Here is a 22,871-nt window from a genome sequence, read left to right as displayed (position 1 = left end):
ATCACCCACACCCACACCCGGTCCGGCGTCGGCCTGTGCTTCGCCCAGTCCGGCCTCGGCCTCAGCCTCAGCTCCTGCTTCGCCGTCGCCTGGTCCAGCTTCAGCCTCTGCAGCGACGCCTGGTCCGGCCCCCGCATCGCCACCGTCTGGTCCCGCCTCGTCTGGTCCCGCCTCGTCTGGTCCTGTGCCCACCGGGCCATGGCCAACACACCTAATACTGGAGAGCCGCCGCTGCCTTCCGCGCGGCCGGTCCCCTGAACTGCTCCGTCGTCTCCTTCGCCGCCGCCTTCCGCTGCCTTCCGCTGCCTTCCGCTGCCTTCCGCTGCCTTCCGCTGCCTTCCGCTGCCTTCCGCGCGGCCGGCCTCCTGAAATGCTCCATCGTCTCCTTCGCCGCCGCCGTTGCCTTGCGCGCGGCCGGCCTCCTGAAATGCTCCGTCGTCTCCTTCGCCGCCGCCGTTGCCGTCCCCATGGTCGGCCCCCTGAACTGCACTGTGTTTTTGGGTTGTTTTTCTTGGGCTCCGGTGTTTGCTGTGATCTTTTGTTTTCTGTTCCGGGCCCTCCGTCCTGGGCCCCCGCCGCCCGCCCTGGGTCGTTTTCTGTTTGGTTTTGTTTTTCTGTGTTTGGGCTGTCTGGTGCCAGCCCTTGAGGGGGGGGTGATGTCATGGTCCCGGGCCATGTGGGCCCAGTATTCTTAGTTCCTTGTATTTTTGTATTTCGTTCCTTATTTAGGCCATGTTTCCTGAGTTGTCCTGTTGTGTTGTTCCCTAAGTGTTTTCCCTTCGTGACTCTTACCCCCTGTGTGCCCCTCTGTGTATTTATGAGCCCTCGTCTCTCTTTGTGTTTATTCCATGTTTCCCCTGCCCGTTATGTCTGTGTTCTCTCTCCTCCTATCTGAACCTCTGTACTTCCTGTTTTACTTTACCCGTCTCCCGTCGGTGTTGTGTTCACTCCTGCCGTGTCTTGTTATGATTATCGGTGTCACCTGTGTTCCCCATGTGCTTCCACTTCCCTCGTTAACCCTCTGTGTATTTAGGTCTGCGTCTCCCTCAGTTCTGTGTCGTAGTCTCCCTCATAGCTGTGTGATTTTTTTCCCCTGTGGCTCCTTGTACTTTAGTCTCCCCAGATTAAGTTTAGTACTGTTTTTTGTGTTTCACTTTATGCCAGCATTAAAGCTGTGTTTTGAGTTTATGTTTTTGTCTCTGTGAGTTTGCGTTTGGGTCCTCTCCTGCCTGCCACACAGCCGAACCATGACAATATCAGTCATTCTCTTCTGCTTATCCTTGGGTATGTTGCTATTCCAGCTACCATACCCTGCACCCTGGACAGGTCGCCTGTCTGTCGCAGGGCTAACACGCAGAGACAGACAACTCACATTCCCACCTATGGGTTCTTTAAATAAATAAATACATAAATAAATAAAGGCAGATGAACAACCATTGATACCAGGCAACTATAAAATGTATATCTTGGCCCCAATGAGACTATTAACTCTTGCAGCACTGGGTGTTCGTAATTTTGGTTCAAGTGAATTGATAAACTTTTTGAAGGCAATTGACTCACACAGTTATGTAGATATCCCAGTCCTGTTGTCTCGGGATGCATCACACTGCCTTGCCTGGGGTTAGCTTCTGTTTTCTGGGGATGAGGGTTGAGCGTGCTCCCTTACCTTCTCAAGGTAAGCTATGTTAGCCTTCTTGTGTGAGCTTTTCAAGTGCACTTTAAGGTTTGTGGGATTTTTTTTCCCTTTAGAAATATCCCTCATAATTTGTCTCTTTCCACTACAAGACACTTGCTTTATCCAAAACACAGTCAGATTAGTTTCCCTGGACTGTGATACTAAACCTGAAGAGCACTTCTACAATTTATATACTGAACAGATGAGCGCAGGATTGGGTGTTTTTATATTTTTACATGAACATTCAGACACTCATCTCCTCCTTTGTCAAATCATTATGGCAGTGCACTTTGCCACACCCTTTGTTCAATTGTGCATTTAAACAAAAAGCAACGGCTTTTTAAATTTAATATAAATGAATGAGAACTATCTCCTTTTAAGCATCACTGAACCTTCATTTTCTCTTTTGCTGTGTGAAATTATTTTAGGTATTTGTTCATGCATGTTTTGGATGCATGCCTATGTTTTTTGTGTGTGTGTGTGTGTGTGTGTGTGTGTGTGTGTGTGTGTGTGTGTGTGTGTGTGTGTGTGTGTGTGTGTGTGTGTGAGCGAGCTGAGAGAGACATAGAGAGAGGAAGGGTGTGTGGGTGTCAGATAAAGCGTAAGAGAGTGTAAGGGAGTTTCAAGTATGAGTGATTATGTATCTAGGAGCCAGAGGCAGATAGAGATGGATCAGGAGATCTGGGCTATCTGCAGCCCCAGGAGTACTGAAGACCTAATGCCACACATTTCTGTAATATCTATCTTGCAAGCAAGAGAAAGATGGAGGCCCCAGACTACTACCCTTACTACTATTGACCATGGGTGCCCACTCATGGTCAATAGTAGTAAGGGTAGTGGTCCCAGGAGACCAGAGTAGATGGGTAGCCGACCGCGCTGGAAGCCACCCTGGTGTGAGCCAAGATAAGGCTCCCAGGCTATCAGCACCTACGCATTGTTAGTGATCAGGTACCCTGCTGGCCAAACAAAGACATAGAGGCTACTTACATTAAGACAAGGAAACTTGACCATGCATGTAGGGTTTCACCCTGTGAAATGCACTATACACAGGTACACACACACACAGGTCTTTATCACCAGGTTCCACATTTATTTACAATTTTCCCACGTTATGACTGAACACAGTCTGACAGCTGTCAGTCCCAGCTGATTTCCCTCCCTCTCCCTCTGCTCCTCTCCGTCTCACTATAAAAAGGGAAGGAAACCATTATCAGTCCAAATCGCCATCAGCTGTTCTCACCGGCATCTCCAGCACCGCCCCGTTGAGCCCACTGCACCACTCCTCCCCTGCAGCCGTGCCCAGGACCACACCTCCGCCACACACCTCAAATCCAGCATCCTCAGACTGTACGCTAAATGGAAGGTAGGAAACTGGTGACTTGGGAGTGTTGGAATCACAATCCAGAATTAGACAACAAACGTCCTTGAGTACATCAGGAAGATGGCCAGTCAATGGTGTGCTTAGTGAATACCTCAGGCAGAAGAAACCTGAGAAAGAAGAGGAGCAAGAGGAAGAACCATCAAGATCCATAGAGCCTGGTGTCTATCACACCAGGCCCCCTGGGGCTTTTGCACTGTGGCTGCTGGGTGACCTCCGTCAGGGGCTCTCCTCTCCTTTTCTAGGTGGGTGGCACGATTGCCCCTGCAGTGGTCCTCTGCAGGTGATAAAACAGATTTTCAGTCTTTTTTCTTTCTCTCTCTCTATCTCTCCTCTATTTTTATCTCCCTCTCTTTCTGTTAGCTCTTTTCCTAACTTCTCTTTTTTTCTTCTTTTTCTTTCCCATCTCCCAGTCCAGTCCATTCTCATTGTAATAACTTCAAATTAAAAGATAAATAAATAAATACATTTAATAAACTATGACAATCAAGTGCACCAGTATAGCAAAAACCGTAATAGTCCACTTGGGAAAATAAATCTGTTGGGCATTTTTGTTGCCCTTCAGACAATAATTCTGATTGCTACACTGCCAGGACAGGCAAAAAAACCCATATAATAACCTGGACAGAGTAGTGGTAGACAAAGAGGAAGAGAGCCATACTGAAAGACATGGTGACACTGAATGACAGCAACATCAGGGAGAAGGAACATCAGAAGCTGGAGAAGTACCAAGGGTTGAGAGAAAAGCTGGAGAAGATGTGGAGTGTGAAGGTTAAAAGCGGTCCCAGTGGTAATTAGAGCGCTTGTTAGGTGAGAGGCCCCAGCAGATCCCAGGAACAACATCTGTGATCTCTCTCCAGAAGAGTGCAGTAGGAGTACATTAAAAAAACTTCCCCTCTCGCTTCTGCGGGCGGTCTGTCCTTCAAGCTCGGGTCCTCTACCAGAGGCCTGGGAGCCTCCTTAGAATAACATAGGACAGAATCTAATATAAGACGGTACTTCTAGTGTGCCTCTTAAAGAGCCCATGTAGATTATGTTGTGTGGGGAAAACAAGTAGAGAGCGGAGAATAATAATTAATGACGTAAGATTTGTTTTCATTGTGAAGAACATAATATTTGCTGTAATGTTTATATTATATTTGATAAAAAACAAAAAATAACACCTTCATATAATACTAAGATTTTTCATAGGAAAAATGCTCTAGTCCTTAACAGGTTGTAAAATCAGATAAATACACCGTCAGATGAATAGCAAGATATGACAGATTACAATTTGTCATTATTAATCTAACGATAAATAAAGCCTAAATTTTCAAAGCGGTAAACCCCCAAACATACGCCATCATTTAGTTGTTTGTGCAACCATTTTTGGCAGTAGTAACTTGAAGCAATCCTTTTCTGTATATTTTTTTCTGTGTTAACTTTAGCTGTCAAACACATGGCCTCTCATTTGACTGTAATTGGAAATAATTCAACTGAATTTCAGGAGCGAGCCCACGCCCCCATACACCCAAAACACTGCAAGCTGTTCGTTCTCGTTGTAGTGCCGCACCCTCCCTCCTTTTTTTCAGTTCCCTTGCTTCCCATTAGTACAAACAGATCTGCATAAAGAACATAGATCTTTACAGGCTTTCTAAATCTAGACTATGAACTACATTTATTGGTAAAAGTACATTCACGGTTCTGTATAATTAAGTTTGCATTCATGAGGTCAGTAGGATGTGAAGCAGTTATACTGCACAGGACAACCTATTATGACAAGGCAATGGCAGGGTCATGTACTAAAATATCTACTATAATTTTTACACAAAGTCCCAGCCAGTATGCTTCAGCAATAACCAGCATTCTGTCAGGAGCAACACAAACTAATGTATGAAAAACAAGCAGTGAAGTGCTATGATTCCTTTGTAGATGCATTGCTTATTCCTCCTCATTTAAAATTCCAGTGTTTGTCACTCAGGCAGGGGCGGACCCAGAGAAATTTTCTTAGGGTGGCATGAGGGTGGCAAAGAAATCAAATGGGGTGGCAAAATCAAAGCCTTTTTTTTTTTTTTACCAAACACATATGCAGCTTGTTACATATGGTTAAAATGATTCAAATGCAGTAAGTATACACGTGTTTTTTTTTCATATAAATATAGTCTATAACTCAATTATTTTCTGTAGCCAACATAATTAAACACTTTAGTTGCATAAAACATGCGATGTTATGTGCTGTATAGCCGGTATAATAAATAAACATGTAGCCCAATAAGTATAAAATCCAGAAAGCTACACAACATGGGGCGGTTTATTTACAAACACAAGTCTAACTTTCACTGTTTTTTGTTAGAAAAAAAACAGATTGTTGCTTAACTTACACAAAATTTCAGAAATCTGTACAGTCATGAATAAAAATGTAAACCTAATTTTTCACGATTTGTTGGATTAACCCTCTCAGGTCCAAAATATAACTGTCCATTTTTGACTCCTTTTGATTTTACATTTGTATTTCACTTGTTTCATTTTATTTTTTCCCCTTGCCTTCGTATCATTCTTTTAAGCTCAACCTCACGTGTGTGAATTTACTTGTTCTTTCATTGACATACTGTATTAACACAACTGATCTGAAATCACACAAAAAACTTAAAATCCCAGTAGTAGTTTTTTTTTTCTGTAACCCCCCCCCCCCCACACACACACACACACACACACACATACACACACAGATATGTTGAGTAAATTATTTTTATAACTTGAAATGCAAATACAAATTGTACATTTCGAAAACTTATGCACACATTTTGTGAACATGTATAACTATTTATCCAGAAATGCAGCCAATACAACCTCCCGTTTTTTTTTTAAATTTTATACAACCATTTAAAAATATTACTCAAACTAAAATGAGAGAACAATAAGATGGCGCACAAATTATGTGTGCCAGTGGCACTTGCCACCCCATGCTACCCTTCTAGATCTGCCCCTGCACTCAGGTGGTAGAGAAGGTTACTTACTAACCTTAAGGTGGTTCGATCCCTGTCTGCTCTAGTCTACATGCCAAATATCCTTGGGCCAGAAACTAACCCCTAACTTGCTCTCCAGTGCATGAATGAATGTGTGTAGACAAAAGTGCTTGTGCAAATGAGGTAAGTTTTTCAAAGTGCTTTGAGTGCTCATGGAGTAGAAAAGCACCATATAAGAACAGTAAATTTAGCATTTAGGTCACACTTTTATAAATATTACACTTGCCCCTGTTTGTTTCCCTCTAAACTAAATTTAGGTTATTTTGCAGGTTCTGCTTTTTAGCCCATAAGCAGTCATCATATACAATTGCATAGTCAATTTCTGAAACATAATCTCCCTAAGGGGACCTCCCCAAGGAATTGATTCTATTCTATTCTATTCTAGTCTTCTTTGTTTGGGTAAGCTAAACCTCCGCCTACCCCACTCCTACTTTACAGGTGAAAATAGAGCAAAAGGACCGCTAGTCTTTGACTTTATTTATTTTCTGCTGTGTTTTACTTTTACATCCATTTGAAAGAGTGAGTGTAAACACAAAAAATATATATTTTATGTGCTGGAATGTGCAGAAAATAGGTTTAAATATTAAACAAATTTCTTCCAGTCAGAGAATGTTGCATATAATTAAATTTTTGCTTGATGCATAAAGTTAAAAGATTAAAACTAATAAAACAAGTTTTAAAAAGGGTCTTTTCCATTTGATTACCTTTTTGTATGATGGATTATGTAGAAAAAGTAGAATTGGGCTGAAACATCTATTGCTTTATCACCTATTCAGGTTGTAAATTGTGTTTTTAAAAAGTAATTAAGTAACTAAGTAATTAATTACTTTTGAAAATAAGTAATCAGTAAAGTAACAGGATTACTTTTTTGGGGAAGTAATCAGCAATTAGTTACTAATGACTTTTTTCAAGTAACTTGACCAACACTGATTATAAGTATTATTAGTGTTGTAAAATATAAAACCTTAAACAATCAAGGCAAAGCCAACCAAACAAATACCCTGTTACTGGCTTCAATGAAGAAAAAAGTCAAGAGCACCCAGCTCACAAGTGCTCCAGGGAGACTGGCCAGTTGTTCCCAGTTACACTGATTAACCCCGCCTACCAGGAACCTGCAAGACAACACAAAGGAACAGAGGAAAACACAGAAGGCCTGGCCAAGGCAAAGGGCTGTCACACCCATGATGAAATGAATGTATTTCACTGGAAATGCATTATAAACAGCTACTAAATGTGCCAGCAGCTGGGTCTGACTCTGTTCTTTCCATGACCTGTCACTACTCCACCTGTTTCACAAGCAAACATGACACCAACTCAGAGGCAAGACACTGGAAAAAATGAGAAACTGTGAATCACTACAATCATGCAGCATAGTAATTGTGTGTTGATCCAGTCTTCCCTGTTATTGACACTCCCTGTGGAGATAAAGAGTTAAAACTTTCATCTGGTTCTTTTGCACGTGGAAGCAGATTTGTTAACTGCCTTTTCAGGGGAATCTGATGTCATGCTTGATAAAGCTACTTATATATATTAGCAGTGTTGGGGAGTAACGGAATACATGTACCGCCGTTATGTATTTAGAATACAAAATATGAGTAACTGTATTCCGTTACAGTTACCGTTTAAAAAGGTGGTATTCAGAATACAGTTACTTTGTTGAAATAAATGGAATACACTGCAGTACTTTCCTGTTTCATATTGTCGCAGGTCAGGACTGTTTGGGTTTTGTTTGACAGCTACGTTCTGTAGTTCCAGGCGGCAGCGTTACGGTTGCCATGGTTACAGGGCGACGCTCTCTCTCTCTCTGCGACTGTGTGTTTCCTGGGCGAGAGAACGCCTTTTCGTTGTTGTTGTTGTTGTGCTAAGCTAACAGGCAGAATGCTACAAGCATAGCTCTAAAGAATGTAGCATCATGGGCAGTGTAGTCCGTGCTGCAGGGAGAATGGACTGCCATACACGTTATGTGTCTGTGAGCGCGAGGAGGGAGAAAAAGGTACGAGCTGTCGTCGAGGAAAAACGGGAGCTGGAAGCATGTAAATATAATAATAACCACTGCAGCCAAGAAGAGTGCCTGACGAGCCCAGTTGTAAGTAAGCTGTTAAGACTCGACTGTACACCGTGTTCGTGTTTTCCTCTGAAACAATAAGCTCCGTTGCAGCAGTCTTTCAACGCCTCTCTCTGTCTCTCGCAAGAAAAGTTGACCCAGACAACAAAGTAAAGCTATTTTTCGGCTACGAGCCGACAGGTATGGAACGCCAGGACTGCCATAATGAATTAATTAAATACACCATTAAATAATTAATTAAATGTGGCAATAATTAATTAAAATTGGAATTAATTAATTAAATAAATAGTTATGACACATGTAATTAATTAATTATTGACACATTTAATTAATTATTTATGTATTTCACATTTTAATTAATTATTGACACATTTAATTAATTAATTATTGACACATTTAATTAATTATTTATGTATTTCACATTTTAATTAATTATTGACACATTTCATTAATTATTGACACATTTAATTAATTATTTAAAGATATATTTATTTATTTCATTTTGGCAGTCCTGACGCCTGGCTCTCATCATGAAATAATTTTATCTGTCAGCCTCACCCATCAAACTCAGGGGGCGGGGTTAACGCTGATCGAGTCAAAACCATTGCTTTGGCCTGGTGGCCATTGTTTCTAGCACACAACAACCGGCATGTGGAAGCTAACAGAACTGAGCTTTGAAAAACCCTGTTTGTGTGTTACCAAATACCGTTTTAATATTTTTTTAGCCGAGAATGTAGTGGTTTAATCTTCATGTGTCTGGTCGGTTTGTCAAGATACAGCCTCTTTGCAAAAGTGTTTCGATGATTTCGGAGATGTCTGCCCAGTCTCACGGCAAAGCGTGGGATAGACCCGCTCGCCTCGCAAGCAATCCCACCGACAAAGCGCAGGCCCCGGTAAACAGCTGTAGTAACCCCCGCTGACTTCTTTTACTGAGGTTATATTTATCGGTGTTTTATTTCCTGATGTTCTTATGTGTCCTACGTGTTTCAGTCGCCAATTCTGAATTATAACTAACATTAAAAACATGTTTAAGGAGGAGAGAGAGCAAATAAATCTGTTTAACATCTGATCTTTGGGTTTTTGTTCAGTAATCAGCGTGACCTGTGTATAAACACATAAAAGAGATAACGTTGGTGTTTCCGTCATGTAGTAACTGCTGGCTTTAACTGTACAAAGGTTGTTCGACACTATGAAACACATACAGACTTCATGATGTTCGGCTAATATTTTTATTGTGAATATTAATCATGCTGACCTCGCTCTGTACACCACGCAGCGAGGTCAGCATATCCACGATATCCTCAGCTCCATGAGTTAACACAAAGTTTCCCAGCTGACTATCTAACTGCCAACTATTCCAGAGACGTGAAAATATACAGCATAAAGAAAAGTGTAAGAGACTCAGCAGCAGATTAGAATAACAGTTATACATTTAATAAATCACCAAATGAATCCAAGAAACGAGCAAACCTGTTCCGACAATTTGAATTTGTATTCCCTCAGCTGCAGACTCGCTGCTGTTTAAATGTTTGAAAAGGAAGATTAGATATAAACAAACGTCAAACATAGACTCAGTCTGCCTTCACATTTGATATGAGGCCAGCACGTATAGTGGCCTCAGCAGGCTATTACTGAAATACACGTGCTATATCATAAACTATGATATAAACAGGGAGGTCCTATTAACATGTTTAGTTTTAAAGGACACCTTCCTGCCTTTAGTCTCATTCATGAGCAGTATTCGTTTTCTTCTAACATCCAGAAGTCTGCACAATGTGTTTCATAGTTTGTAACAAGCCTTTGACAGGTAAACATAACATGACCGAAAAAGAAAAAAAAAAAGAAAAAAAAGAGAGAGAGAGTGTTGACATAAGAAGAGAAAATGCTCTCAATTATGGAGACAGACAAATGGTTCATTTATGTTTGATGTGTGTTTATTCCTCCCTAAATATCGTCGGTGAAGTTTGCCATGCATGTCAGATTTTCCTGCGCATTTTTATACCTCTGCCAACAGAGAGAGAAAAAAAATCACATTCTAACAGACAGCTGGTGCTTAGAATACAGTTGAATAACTATTAAAAAACAGATGATATTTAGATGATAGTTCAGTCTAACACATGTGCCAGTGAACCATTAAACGTCTGTGAAACTATGCAGTTATGAAACGTAACTTTAACCTCAGCCAAACCGATTTGCTCAGTTGTAAATAAAACAGCGAAGTAAACGTGACCCGACAGACAGAACCTGAGTGAATGAAGTCCAGCGTTTAACCACTGAGAGCTAAAACTCAGCTGAGGTTTGAAAGCTGTGTGCCGGTGATTGGACATCAGCCGCTGATAAAGCTGGCTCGCCTATAAAGTGCTCTGTAAGGAAACGAGCTCCAGCAGCTCTGCGCTCGGGGAAAATACTATATTTACTTATCTTGTGCAGAAAAATGCGCTGACATTGCGTTATATCGAGCACCGGCTGCCCAGTTAAACTGTGACTATCACCAGGTAACTAGGCGTGTTTCTTGAATTAGCAGCAGGTGTTAAACAGCTGACAGATGAGGAGGAGGATGCATGCAGGTAAACTGAGGGTCTGTTGAGCTGATCGCTGGTTTCGTGAGAAAAATGTCAGCTCGTTCTTTATGTTACAGAAGCACAGAGACACAAGACCAGGCGGAAAGAGACGATCGTTCGGTGAAAATGAGAATCTGCGAATGCAACATGTGGAACACGGAGAGTGGAATATGTAAACAAACCGGTTAACGTAACCCCCTCGGTGCACTCTGCATGCTAACTGTTAGCAGAGCTAGTGAAATCTCTGAAAACATCTGAGCACTTTTGCAAACATGTTCTATGTTGACAACCTGACCAGACATACGGCGCGACATTCGCGGCTAAAACACTGTTAAAAGTGTAGCTGGTGACAGAAAAACGGGGTATTTTAAAACTACACCACCACCATTGCTGCTTGTGATTTGATCTGCATTCTGGGATAACTGGCTGCCCCAAGTCTACACAAGCAATCGATTTTCTAGGATCGACCTGTTTTGACTTACTTTGCACGGCAACCAATCAAATGTTAGAGAAGCTGCATGGGCAGCGTTAACCCCGCCCCCTGAGTTTGATGGGTGAGGCTGACAGATAAAATTATTTCATGACGAGAGCCAGGCGTCAGGACTGCCAAAATGAAATAAATAAATATATCATTAAATAATTAATTAAATGTGTCAATAATTAATTAAATGTGTCAATAATTAATTAAAATGTGAAATACATAAATAATTAATTAAATGTGTCAATAATTAATTAATTACATGTGTCAATAATTAATTAAAATGTGAAATACATAAATAATTAATTAAATGTGTCAATAATTAATTAATTACATGTGTCATAACTATTTATTTAATTAATTAATTCCAATTTTAATTAATTATTGCCACATTTAATTAATTATTTAATGGTGTATTTAATTAATTCATTATGGCAGTCCTGGCGTTCCACAGACAGGGACCCCGCCGTATTAGTCAGAGGTCCCTTTACTACAGTTCGGAGTCGCGGACCTTCAGTAATACTAATAAATCACACAGCAATAGGACATTCATGTTGTTGTAAAAAGCATGATAATATATTAAGAAATCCAAAGTATTCAGAATACGTTACTGTCATTGAGTAACGTAACTGAATACGTTACAGAATACATTTTGGGGCATGTATTCTGTATTCTGTAATGGAATACATTTTAAAAGTAACCTTCCCAACACTGTATATTAGGAAAAACTCTGAAACTGCTCCACCAGCATCAACTCACGCACTGCTGCAAAATTGGTATTCTTGATACGGACATGTGGACACTGTTCAATCATATGAAGTGCAGATGTTTTGAAACTGTGATTCAAAACAGCCATCTTACCATGACTAATTGAGGCTTTGTTCATATGGGAACCTGGATGACCTTCAGGCCTATGAAAAATGACCTGGTGCTGTCAGCATGTAGCTGGCCACTGAACCCTTTCATGCTGAAAATGAAAATGCAGGACAGAAAACATGATAAAACCAAACAATTAGACAAAAACTAAACAAACCACAAATAGAAAATGGTGCATAAAGAAGATGTGTGTCTGAGTGTGTGCGTGTATGTGATACTCAATCATGTGTGATAAAAAGCATCCTATTATTAAGATATGAAAAGAGGTTGTCAATGCTTTCAATTCAATTACAGCAGGTGAGGCAAATTCAGAGACAACACTGTGTTAAAAACAGTCCTCTGGCCACTAACTAAATTCTTTGAATTCTTTCACACTTGCTCAGCTGGAAATGCAACTGAGTTAGAGCTTCATTGGTGCTTGATGATCATTCTTGAAACCTCGTACTAAGGTTATACCCGTGTCAAAGCCTGAAACAATAAATGCTAAAGTTTGAATTATTATTTTAGGTGTAAAATGAAGATATTAGGAGAAAAATCAAGAAATCAGAACGCACACACCACATTTTAGGGCCACAATATGACACTTTCTGATTTTCTATTTATTTTTAAATGTTTTATTACTAAAAGATGATGAAAACAATGGTGTGTGAGAACACAGTGATATTTTTAAATGGTAAGCAAAGTTAAATTGCCCACATAGTCCACGCTTAATTCAAACTGTGTAAATAACTGTTGCAAAAGTGCCTTTATTTCTTTTTTGTGCATTATAATGTATAGTCTGATATCTTGTGCAGTGTAAAAACAGATCGTTTAGTGCCCCCTTCTGGCAGATCTACGTACGTACACGTAGATGGAGACGACAGCTTTTGGCCAATGGTGTGCCGCTCGACGTCACCGCTGCAGCGTGCTGGTAATGAAAGGCCAACAACACCCCCTCAAACAGTGAGTAAACAGAGGCTTCTGTGGCATGAGAGACGGCGCACGAAGCTCGTAGTAGCTTTGACCTCATACCAGAAACTCTTCTGTTCACCTGTTAGTTCCTCTTCCGCCTCCGCCTCGTAGGGTGGAGTTGTTGCTACCTGGATTCTGACAGCAGACAGAATAACTATATTTGGATTCAGTAATGCTGTTTCAGTCTGAAGTGTTTTTTATCGACATTACAGTAAGTTTGTCTTTGATAACGCTAATTGAATCAGACATTTTGGCTACTTTGCTGACGTATCGCACAAGCTTGGCTTTGGTTTGGAAGTAGTACCTGCTCTTCGGGTGCTTGACGGGAAATTTAAGCTTTCATGTAAAATTACACGCTTTCTTAGCCTAGTTTTCATTTGTTAGTAGTTTTCATAATTTTCACTTTGGGGGGGACTCTACGTCAGTTGTAGGCTATATTTCCATGCCAACAGGAGCTAAAACATTAAAGCGTTTTCTTTTTGTTCTTTTCTTTTTCCTGTTAAAGAAGATAAATAAAAACCTCTAGAGTCATACGTTTCATCCTGTAGTATGCGGGACAGTTTTCGTGCTTTTCAAACGTCGTTTTTGTGTTTAAGTGTGCCACTTTCCGTCAGCAGGAATGAGCCAGCAGCCGCGATCAAACCGGGGGCACCGGGAGAGGAACGGAGACCACCGGCAGCACAATGGCGACCGGTCAACACCATCCAACAGGTGCGCACTGCGTTCACCGTTGTTTTAAACCCAGACTGTGAAGTGAGGGCGACTGGGGCAGTTGTCTCACCATGTAATTCCTCAGATCAGAAACTAAATACACTTATTCCGCACACCCTCATTAGGATTCTCTCTGACCGTGGAAGAAGCGCAGGTACTTCATTTCTGCAGAAATTCCCAAGAACAAAACAAGTTTTCAGATAAGGGAGATGCTTTTTGAATGCACAGTGTTTTTTTCCTCCCTAAATCTGGATTTAAATCTCCATCAGTAGTACTTTAGAGAACAACCATGTTGACATAGGTGTTGCTGGGTAAAAGATTGTAAACATGGACGGCATATCAGGGACACCTTGTTTGTCTGTATTGACATTTAAAAATTAAAATACTTGTTTGTATCAAACATCACGTTTTACATGTGTTAAAACAGTATCAGCCTACATACTGACATACACAAAATAAATGTCACTCTCGCTCCATATTTATCAAGCAATATAACATACAGATGAGGATAACATTATTAACCCCCTCTATCAGTGTTTTTTTTTTTTTTTTTTAAATGGAGTGAAATTTCATCACAGCATTTTTAAACATACTAGATTTCTTGAGAAAGCATAGATTATACCTATTTGTGACACACGGTCACATAATTATCTCAAGAAACAAAACAACAATAACCAGGGTCAATATTGTTTGCCCCCTGAAACACTGACCTTTGAACTGCAGCACAAACCTCTGCTGTGCAATGATTTGCTTTAACTGTATAATTCTCAAAACATATAAAATCATTAAAACTGAGACTTACTGTCCACTTTAAACTTCAGCCAGAGTGTGAGTTGTAAGCATAGTGCAAAAAACAAAAGAAATCAGTTTAAACTTGAGGGGAAAAAAGTGAATGTTCAGTAAGGAGCAGATGGATTTACAAAGTTATCACAGTGTTTCCAAGTGTCAAGAATGCAGTGAAAAATATGAAATTCAGAGAGAGCCACACAGTACAGAACAAGCCTGGCAGAGGTATGAAGTGAGTGACTTCAAAGACTCTGGAAGAAAAAATAGTGAGAGATCTGTGTGAAGGGCTCGGAACAACTGCCAACACTAGTAAAAGACTAGTAAAGACCAAGCTGGGAATTTTAAGCTCAAAGAAGACGATCAGTAGAACCCTGCAGCGGAATGGACTGGCAGGTTGCAGATCAAGAAAAACTAAACTTCTGCAGAAGATACACCTTTAAGCCAGACTGAAGTATGCTGGGGAAACCTGATGAAAGAAAGATAAAGATGGCATAAAACCCAAAGAATCACAGTGGTGCAAGTGTTAAGCTGTGGGGATGCTTCGGTGCATCTGGAACTGGGAGTCTAGTCAAGGTGGAAGGAATCATGAGGAAAGAAGGATATAATGAAAATTTCCAAAGAAATCCTCAAACATCAACAAAACTGGATCTGGGTCGTGGCTTTGTTCTCTAACACAACATCGACCCAAAATATAATTCACTACTGTGAAGATCTACCTCCGGAAGACTCAAGTGAATGTTACTGACTGGCCTGCATAAAGCCCTGAGTTGAATCTAATTGAAAATCTGTGTGGTGAACTGAAGACCAACAAATCTGGAAGAGCTTGAGAGATTCACCAATAAAGAACGAGCTGGGATGGCTCAGCAGACTGAAGAAGCTTCTCGGATGAGAGGTGAAACGTCTTCAAGCAACTTAAAGAAGTCCAGATGCTTTTCTTTCCAAGCTCCTTAGACTACTACAAACAACTGCATGCTGTTATCTAGCAAAAAGGAAATGACTGAAATGACTGATATGACTGATAGTACCAAGGGGAGCTAATAATTTTGATCCTGGTACGTTTTGTATTTTTGTGAAATAAATCTTTCTGTATTTCTATTTAAAATATTGCAAGTGTTCCAAATAAAACCAGGATGTTTGGAAAAACTCTTTCAAAATTCCTTGCTCTTTTTAACAGCACTTGGGAAATTCTTAAACAAAAAAAAAGACATTTTCATAATAATTCTTGTATTTGTACAGACAGAAAATATCCCTTTGACTCTTTTGCTTTTGAATAGACATGTAAAGATGTCCATTTAAATTAAATTATGAGATGTTATTGTAATAATTTGATTATTCACTTGTTTAATGTTTGTTTTTTTTGGGGGGGTTAAGCGTTACAATTGTGACCCTCAGACTTCTTGCGTCAAAATGAATGTTGTAGTCTTGTCCTTATTAGTGAAAAAATGTAAGCTGTACTGTTAGCACAATTATTTACATGTCTTTTCATCAAAAGATAACATGTAGCCTGTGAGTAATGAAGGACACTGTAGAAAAAGTTGCAGCTGCCCTCAGTCTTTTCTACTTCTACCACTATGAATGTGGCAAGGGGAGCCCCAGAAGCAACAGAGGATTGATATTTTGTTGTACGTCTGCACAAATATTTAACAACAACAAAAAATCATAAAAACGTTTTTGTTTTTTTTTGTTGTTTTTTTTTTTATAACCAGCTCAGAAACATTCAAACTGACCTTAATAGGAAACTGGACAAGCTTAGACGTGTTCATTCTGAAGTTTGGAAACGTTTTGTTTAAAATGACTTTAACCCACTTTTCCAAACTTTGTTGAGCCCAGTCCAAGAACTTGAAAGAATTTTTCTTTTGGTCATGGACCAGACTTTATTAATCCCTATGGGCTCTACTGTGAGTTAGAGTTTGCAGTCTTGTTATAATTGATGAATCTTTTGCTTCTGGTTACATCAGAGTACAACCCAATGCTGCTCTCAATTCTCACTTGCTGGTTTCATTACAGTATATTATTGTATTAGTAAAGCAATCCCCAATTTACTCATGGTTCAAGCCTCAGAGATGTAAGGTTTTCAGAGGAACACTGACTTGTAATTCATTATTGTTATATTGCTTTGTTCCTTTTTTTTTCTGAGTACTTTGTCCACTGGTGCCATAAAAATCTGAATTCCAGTACTGAATCCAGAGTTCATATTTGGCAGTGTATCAGGACTTGTTTTCAGAATCTTTATTGTCATTGTCACAGGTACAACGAAATTAAAAATGGTCCCCGATCATTGCATCATCCCTAACGATATCAACATATAAATAAAACAAAATTCAATAATAAAATAAATGGAATACTTAAAGTGCTAATAAGAAGTATCAACAAACATTCACATACATTCCCACATACATGCTTCAGTCAGCACACAGATTAATACAAGAGTGGCGTGATTGGCATTTTTTTTGTAGCAGTATTTTTTTTTTTTTGTTGCAGTTGGATAAAAGCTGTTTGAGCCTATTAGTCCTTACACTGATTGCTCTGTACCGTCTGCCTGAGGGCAACAGTTCAAACAGGGAGTGGCCAGGATGTGAGGTATCTTTTATGATGTTTTGGGCTTTTTTAAGACAGCGGGTGTAGATCTTCCAGTGTGGGGAAAGGGCAGCCAGTGATCTTTTGGGCAGTGTTAATGATCCCTTGGAGTGCTTTCCTCTGAGCCACTGTGCAGCTAGTGTACCAGATGCATATGCAACAGGTTAGAACACTCTCAATGGTGGCTCTGTAGAAGGACACCAGCAATCTCTGTATGATGTTATTCCTCCTGAGAATTCTCAGGAAGTACAGTCTCTGTTGGGCCTTTCTCAGCAGCTCGGAGGTGTTCGCACTCCAGGAAAGGTTCTCCTCTATGTTGACTCCCAGGAAGCGGAAGCTTGCCACCCTTTCTACACAGTCCCTATTAATGAATAGTGGTTGGGTCTCTGCCTTTTTCCTTCTGAAGTCTATTATGAGTTCTTTGGTTTTTGAAGTGTTGAGGAGGAGGTTATTGGCCTTACACGATAATGACAGCTGCTCCACCTTGTCTCTGTATGCAGACTCGTCATCCCTGGAAATGAGCCCCACCACGGTGGTGTCGTCTGCAAATTTCACAAAGAGGTTGCTCTGGTGGAGAGGAGTGCAGTCGTGTGTGTAGAGGGAGTAGAGCAGTGGACTAAGCACACAGCCCTGGGGTGAGCCAGTGCTGAGATTTAGGGCTGAGGATGTGTGATGGCCAACTCTGACTCTCTGTCTACGGCCCGAGAGGAAGCTGTTGATCCACATGCAGGTGTTGTAAAGAAGCCCCAGGTCTTATAGCTTGGCCACCAGTTTGTGTGGAAGGATGATGTTAAAAGCTGAGCAGTAATCCACGAAAAGCATTCGCACATAGCTCCCATGCTCTTCCAGTTGTGTTACGGCAGCATGGAGTGCTGTGGCTACAGCGTCTTCTGTGGACCGGTTTGCTCTGTAGGCAAACTGGTGAGGATCCAGGCTGCAGGGCAGGGCTGCTGTGATGTGTTTTACCATTGTTTCTCACTTATCTTTCTAATTACTGCCTTTTCACAGTAGTTGTCAAATTGTGATTCACTCTATTTTAGTATAGAAAAGATTTATATTATTGTTATACTTGGAGACTATTAAAAAATAACAATAATTATTAACAATTAGTCTTGTTCTCAGAAGCAGCTCGGAAGGAAATTTGGTACCTGGCTGACATCCCTGAGTCTAGTTCTGCTCAAAGTTTCTTCCTATTAAAAGGGAGTTTTCCTTCCCACTGTCGCCAAAGTGCTTTCTCATAGGGGGGTCATATGGTTGTTGCGTTTTTCTCTGCATGTATTATTGTAGGGTCTACCTAACAATATAAAGCACTTTGGAGCAACTGTTGTTGTGAATTGGGGGTGTATAAATAAAACTGAATTGAAATTAAATTAAATGAGGAAACTACATGCTGTAGAAAGGTCTGTTGAAAGCTCCAAAACAGCATTAAAAGCACCTTGTTTTAAATTCATTTTGTCAGTAGGGAAAATATTCTATTTCTGCAGTTAACCATGTTTATAATTTTGTTATGACATTTAAAATGTCTGAAAAATGGACTCAGGCGGAAAAAGGCTAAAAACACATGTTCCTGTCTCATTGGCCTTTCTGTCAGTGTTTCAGATTAGTTGGTTGATGATTTCCTTCATTGTTATCTTTTTCAGGTCCTCCTCATCACCCCCATATTACCCCCGAGAAGCTGACTCACATCCAAGTCATGCACGGGAACGAGTGAATCACAGTGACTCCAAATGGAACTACATTTGCTCCAGAAGAGGTAGGTCAGGATGTCCAGTACTGTGCAAAAGCCTCAACTCTTTATAGTTTGCTTGGAAAAAACAACAGTGATTTATTGAAACATGTCCAGAAGTGTATATGGAAATACAGTATATAAGACGAAACCAGTTTGTACAAATCTAATGAGCTTGAAAGTCAATATTTTGTTGAGCACAAATATTGACTATTATATACTATTATATACTATTATATGTCTGTAAAATTGTAACCAAATTTGTAATAGATTGAACTAAAGAAATGGTTTCTTTCTATAAAAAGCATTCCTGTGGTATGTTAATGTCCAACTTAACCCCCCCACCCCCAAAACCAACAACTTTGAAATACCTTCCGAAAGCCCCTGGAAACTATTGCCCAAGAGCACTTTAACCTCCTAAGACCTGAACAAAGAATGACGTGATTTTTTTTTTTTTTTTTTCTGAGAAAAATGAGATCCACATATCAGGACATTCGTAGTATAACGTCCCCGTATGTGGATATCAGGCCCTTGTAGAGCAAAATTTAGTATTTTGGTCGAGACAACCCAAAGTGTGATGTCCACGTATGTGGATGCCAGGTTAAACATTTAGAGAAAGTCTGGCTTCTTGGAAGCAAAGTATGACGAAATGAGGAGTTGCTCAAGAGCTCTGCACAGTACTGTATGTGTGAAATAAAACTGTAGCGTCTAATGGCGGCCTTGAGTTTCAGTGTACTTCATTCTTTCTATGAAAACTGCACTGACCGGTTTTCATGTGTTTACTCAACTTTGTTTTCAGAGGTTAGGCAGAGGAACACTATTCTGGGAAGCTGGGAACTTGAAATCAGAGCCTCACAGATTAGTTTTCTCCTGTGAGAACACTAATAAAGACCTCAAATGTACAGCTGAAGTTAGGTCTCAAGTCAAATAAAGTCTAAGTGCCACCATTATAGTTCTCTGAAGCCCATTTGATGCATAACAGCTTATTGATTTTAGATCAAAAATTTCAGTACTCGGGAGAAAAAATCAGGAAGCTAAAAAGTTCAAATGTCAATAACTAGAAGTACAAGTAAGAAGAAGAATAAAAGCAAGTATGATGACTCTTCAATTTAAGCCTCAGCCCTTAGAACCTGAGAATGTAAGACTGCCAACTGGCTCAAACTGCTCTATAGCTTGGAGCTACACACAGACATATTTTAAAAGTGAGCATTAACATCTATAAATAAATTCTAACACGTAGAGTAAAAAGCTTCAGTGCAACATTTTGAAATACTTAAAGCTCAAAGTGAGGGAGTAGCGGTAGTTGAGAAATCCTATATATAAAAGATGGACATCACATATTGGTTTTAGACTGAGCCTCTCACCCTGACCCTCGTTGTTGTTGTTTTTCTTTTTGAGGAATAAGTGACCATAGACACGGTGATGGCAGTGTTAATGTTATGAGTTTTTGCTGGTAGGCTTGATTCACAAACAGACAACAGCACAGATACCTGATGACTGGTGCTAAGTAATTGAATAATTAAATTATAAGATTTCACCCAAGCACAAACCTCTAGGATGGTTTGTAGCAACTATTCATGACATTTCTTATTAAACACATTTGGTGACTGTAGGGACAGACTTGTTTGTTATTTTTGTTGTTGGGTTATTTTGAGTATTTTTAAAATTTGATTTAAATTGGTTTCAGTGCCAAGAGCTGAATCAAATGTAGCCCTAAACTGTATGTGTCTGCGCACCACTTCCAAACTTAGATATTTAATTAATGATCATATGAGGCAAAAAAAATAAAAAATCAGGACGCCTCACCACAAAACGCTGGTGCTGTTTTTTTTTTTTTTTTTTTTTTTTTTTTTAAATGATTTGAAAGATTGATTTTTCTGTAAAATGAACTCAAATGCCTGTTCTGTGTGCTGACAAAGGTATCATCCTGATCTGCGCTGTGCTGACCAACGCCCTGGTCCTCATCTGTGTGGTCGCAGCTCAGATGGTTACGTCGGGAATGTCCTCGGCAGCCAGCATGGGCGGCTTCAACCTCAACTCCAACATCAACTTTGAGGGTACTGAGCTGCAGAAGCTACGAGAACTAGACATGCAGTATAACCAAATGAGGGCACCAAGCATCTATGGCGGCATCCCCTTCAGCCTCACCTTTGGAATAGTCTCACTGCTGTTTGTGGTGTCTGGGAACAAACCCCCCCACCGGATGTCGCGAAAGCTCCTGTTTGGAGCGCTGGTCTTTCAGGCGGTGGGCGCAGTGGTGTATGTGGTGGCTGTCGGCCTCTACCTGCACTTCATGATCAAAGTCAACTCCACAGATGTGTGCAAGCAGCGGGAGATTCTGTATTCGCGGAACGGCTACACCTGGATGAACTGTAACGTGAGTGGGGCCGATGCAGCTGTGGCTCTGTTCGGACTCATCACCGCCATTCTGTACATTGCTGGCACAGTGCTCACTTTCCAGACCATTCAGCACGTGAAGCGTTACCTACAGGAACAAAAGCGGCGGGAAGAGGAGAAAAAGCAGGATCGGAACAACCCACAGAGGGCTCCGCTGTGGGCCGAGACCACATCTGTGTGAGGGAGACTTGTGTACTGTGGTTAAGGGGACACTTTAGTTTCTGCTACAATGACATCTGAACTGATTCAAAGAGGATTGGCTCCAAATGTGTAAGACTGACAGACGGATCACAGGAAACATTTAAACTTACAACTCTTCATCGTCTCCACATGGACACAGCTACTTTGTAGTATAAACTACTTCTGTGTTACTGCCCAAAAGTGACTGTGGATCAGGGGACATAAACAGTACAGTGAGGTAGCACTAATGTGCTGCTGTGGCTTAGTTGGATAAAAAAAAAAGAAAAATCTTGCATAGCTAGAATACATTTGGGATTAAAACAGTACAGTTGAACACTAAAACTAATGTATGACAACTAAACCTGCCTAGTACTTAGTGAATTTAATGTCGTTCCCTCCGGCACTGTAATACATGGATGAATATTAAAGCTTTTCCACTTATGGAGAGAACTAGAAAATAAAGTGAAGACTCAGCCATCATTCATCAGCCCCACATATTGTTAGTTAGCTCAGAAAATGAAATGTATTATGTTGACTTTTTATGCACATTCCCTCTCATTTTTGTCAATTTTTATGTAGAAGTTTTTGTATGTGTCTTTAAAAAAAAAAAAAAAAATCTTCTATCCAAATGTAACTTTGTTCTCAAATGTGTCAGTTATCTCAGGTAATGCTGAACATGACCGGCTTGTGTAAGTTAAATCGCTGAGTAAATCTTCAAATGGCCTGTTTTACTGTTGGAGATAGTTTTCTAATAGTAACATGTACACTGCTTAATGTTTTTTTTTTTTCTACCAGTTTGCAGCATTTTATCTACTGTAATTAAACAGACTATGATTCCATTTAAAAGCTGGATCGACTGTCATTAGGGGGCAACAGAAGTCTGAGCGCCTGTTCTGCTGTTTGTGTTCCCCTGTTCTGTGCCAGCCATGACATCACTGCTGTCACACAGTGGAGCGCACACATACAAAAGGACAGCAGTGATGTAACTGCGCTGACAACACAAACTTGTCAAAATTCCCCAGAGTGATAAAATGACCTGACTTCTAAATTTACCATTTTAGACAGCCTGATCATCACAGCAGCACTAACAAATTTCTTCTTTTGGTTATGCTCTTTTAAGTTTGGATATTCTGGTTGCTCAGCTCTGCCAACATACCTGTTTTAAGATAATAATAATGATGATAATAATAATAAGGCTGCAGATAACTCTTATTTTAAATATCAGACTGAAATAATTAGCTGACAGGAAACTGATGGACAAGCAAATGTTCTCCTGCTCCAATTTCCTGTGTTGTCAGCAAAGGGACGTGATGAAAAAAAAAATATATAAAGCTATTAACAATTAAATATCTAAATTATATATCTAATAAAAAAATCGTGAGGAGCATTTTCCATCTTTAAAAATGAAGGAAAAAATGTGGTAGACAACAGTAAAAGTCATTTCACCTCTAGACAATTATTGACTTCAAATACACGGTGACCATGTATCCTTGGGCAAGATACTG

General features: G+C 40.2%; 1 protein-coding gene across 4 annotated transcripts; it reads left to right on the top strand.

The window, feature by feature from the left end:
- The first annotated feature begins 7,935 nt into the window (after window positions 1–7,935).
- LOC146689094 (MARVEL domain-containing protein 3) lies at window positions 7,936–22,205 on the top strand. 4 transcript variants are annotated; one of them, XM_085436691.1, is made up of 5 exons: window positions 7,936–8,144; window positions 12,833–12,980; window positions 13,607–13,700; window positions 18,704–18,816; window positions 20,709–22,205. In XM_085436691.1, exons 3-5 carry the CDS (start codon window positions 13,609–13,611, stop codon window positions 21,365–21,367), a joined length of 864 nt encoding a protein of 287 aa, XP_085292817.1. In that variant the 5' UTR covers window positions 7,936–8,144; window positions 12,833–12,980; window positions 13,607–13,608; the 3' UTR covers window positions 21,368–22,205. The 4 variants fall into 4 exon arrangements, with proteins under 4 accessions (XP_085292817.1, XP_085292815.1, XP_085292814.1 ...); XM_085436689.1 differs by having other exon boundaries at window positions 7,936–8,303; window positions 11,621–12,980; XM_085436688.1 differs by lacking the exons at window positions 7,936–8,144; window positions 12,833–12,980 and adding an exon at window positions 12,991–13,200.
- The last annotated feature ends 666 nt before the right edge of the window (window positions 22,206–22,871 follow it).

Source organism: Copadichromis virginalis, linkage group LG17, assembly GCF_057382275.1.
Source record: "Copadichromis virginalis isolate Kocher_CV1m ecotype Utaka linkage group LG17, C_Virginalis_male_GT1.1, whole genome shotgun sequence".
In the NCBI taxonomy this organism is placed as follows: Eukaryota; Metazoa; Chordata; class Actinopteri; order Cichliformes; family Cichlidae; genus Copadichromis; species Copadichromis virginalis.
Note: the sequence above shows the minus strand (reverse complement) of the source record. Positions and strands in the feature narration are given on the sequence as shown.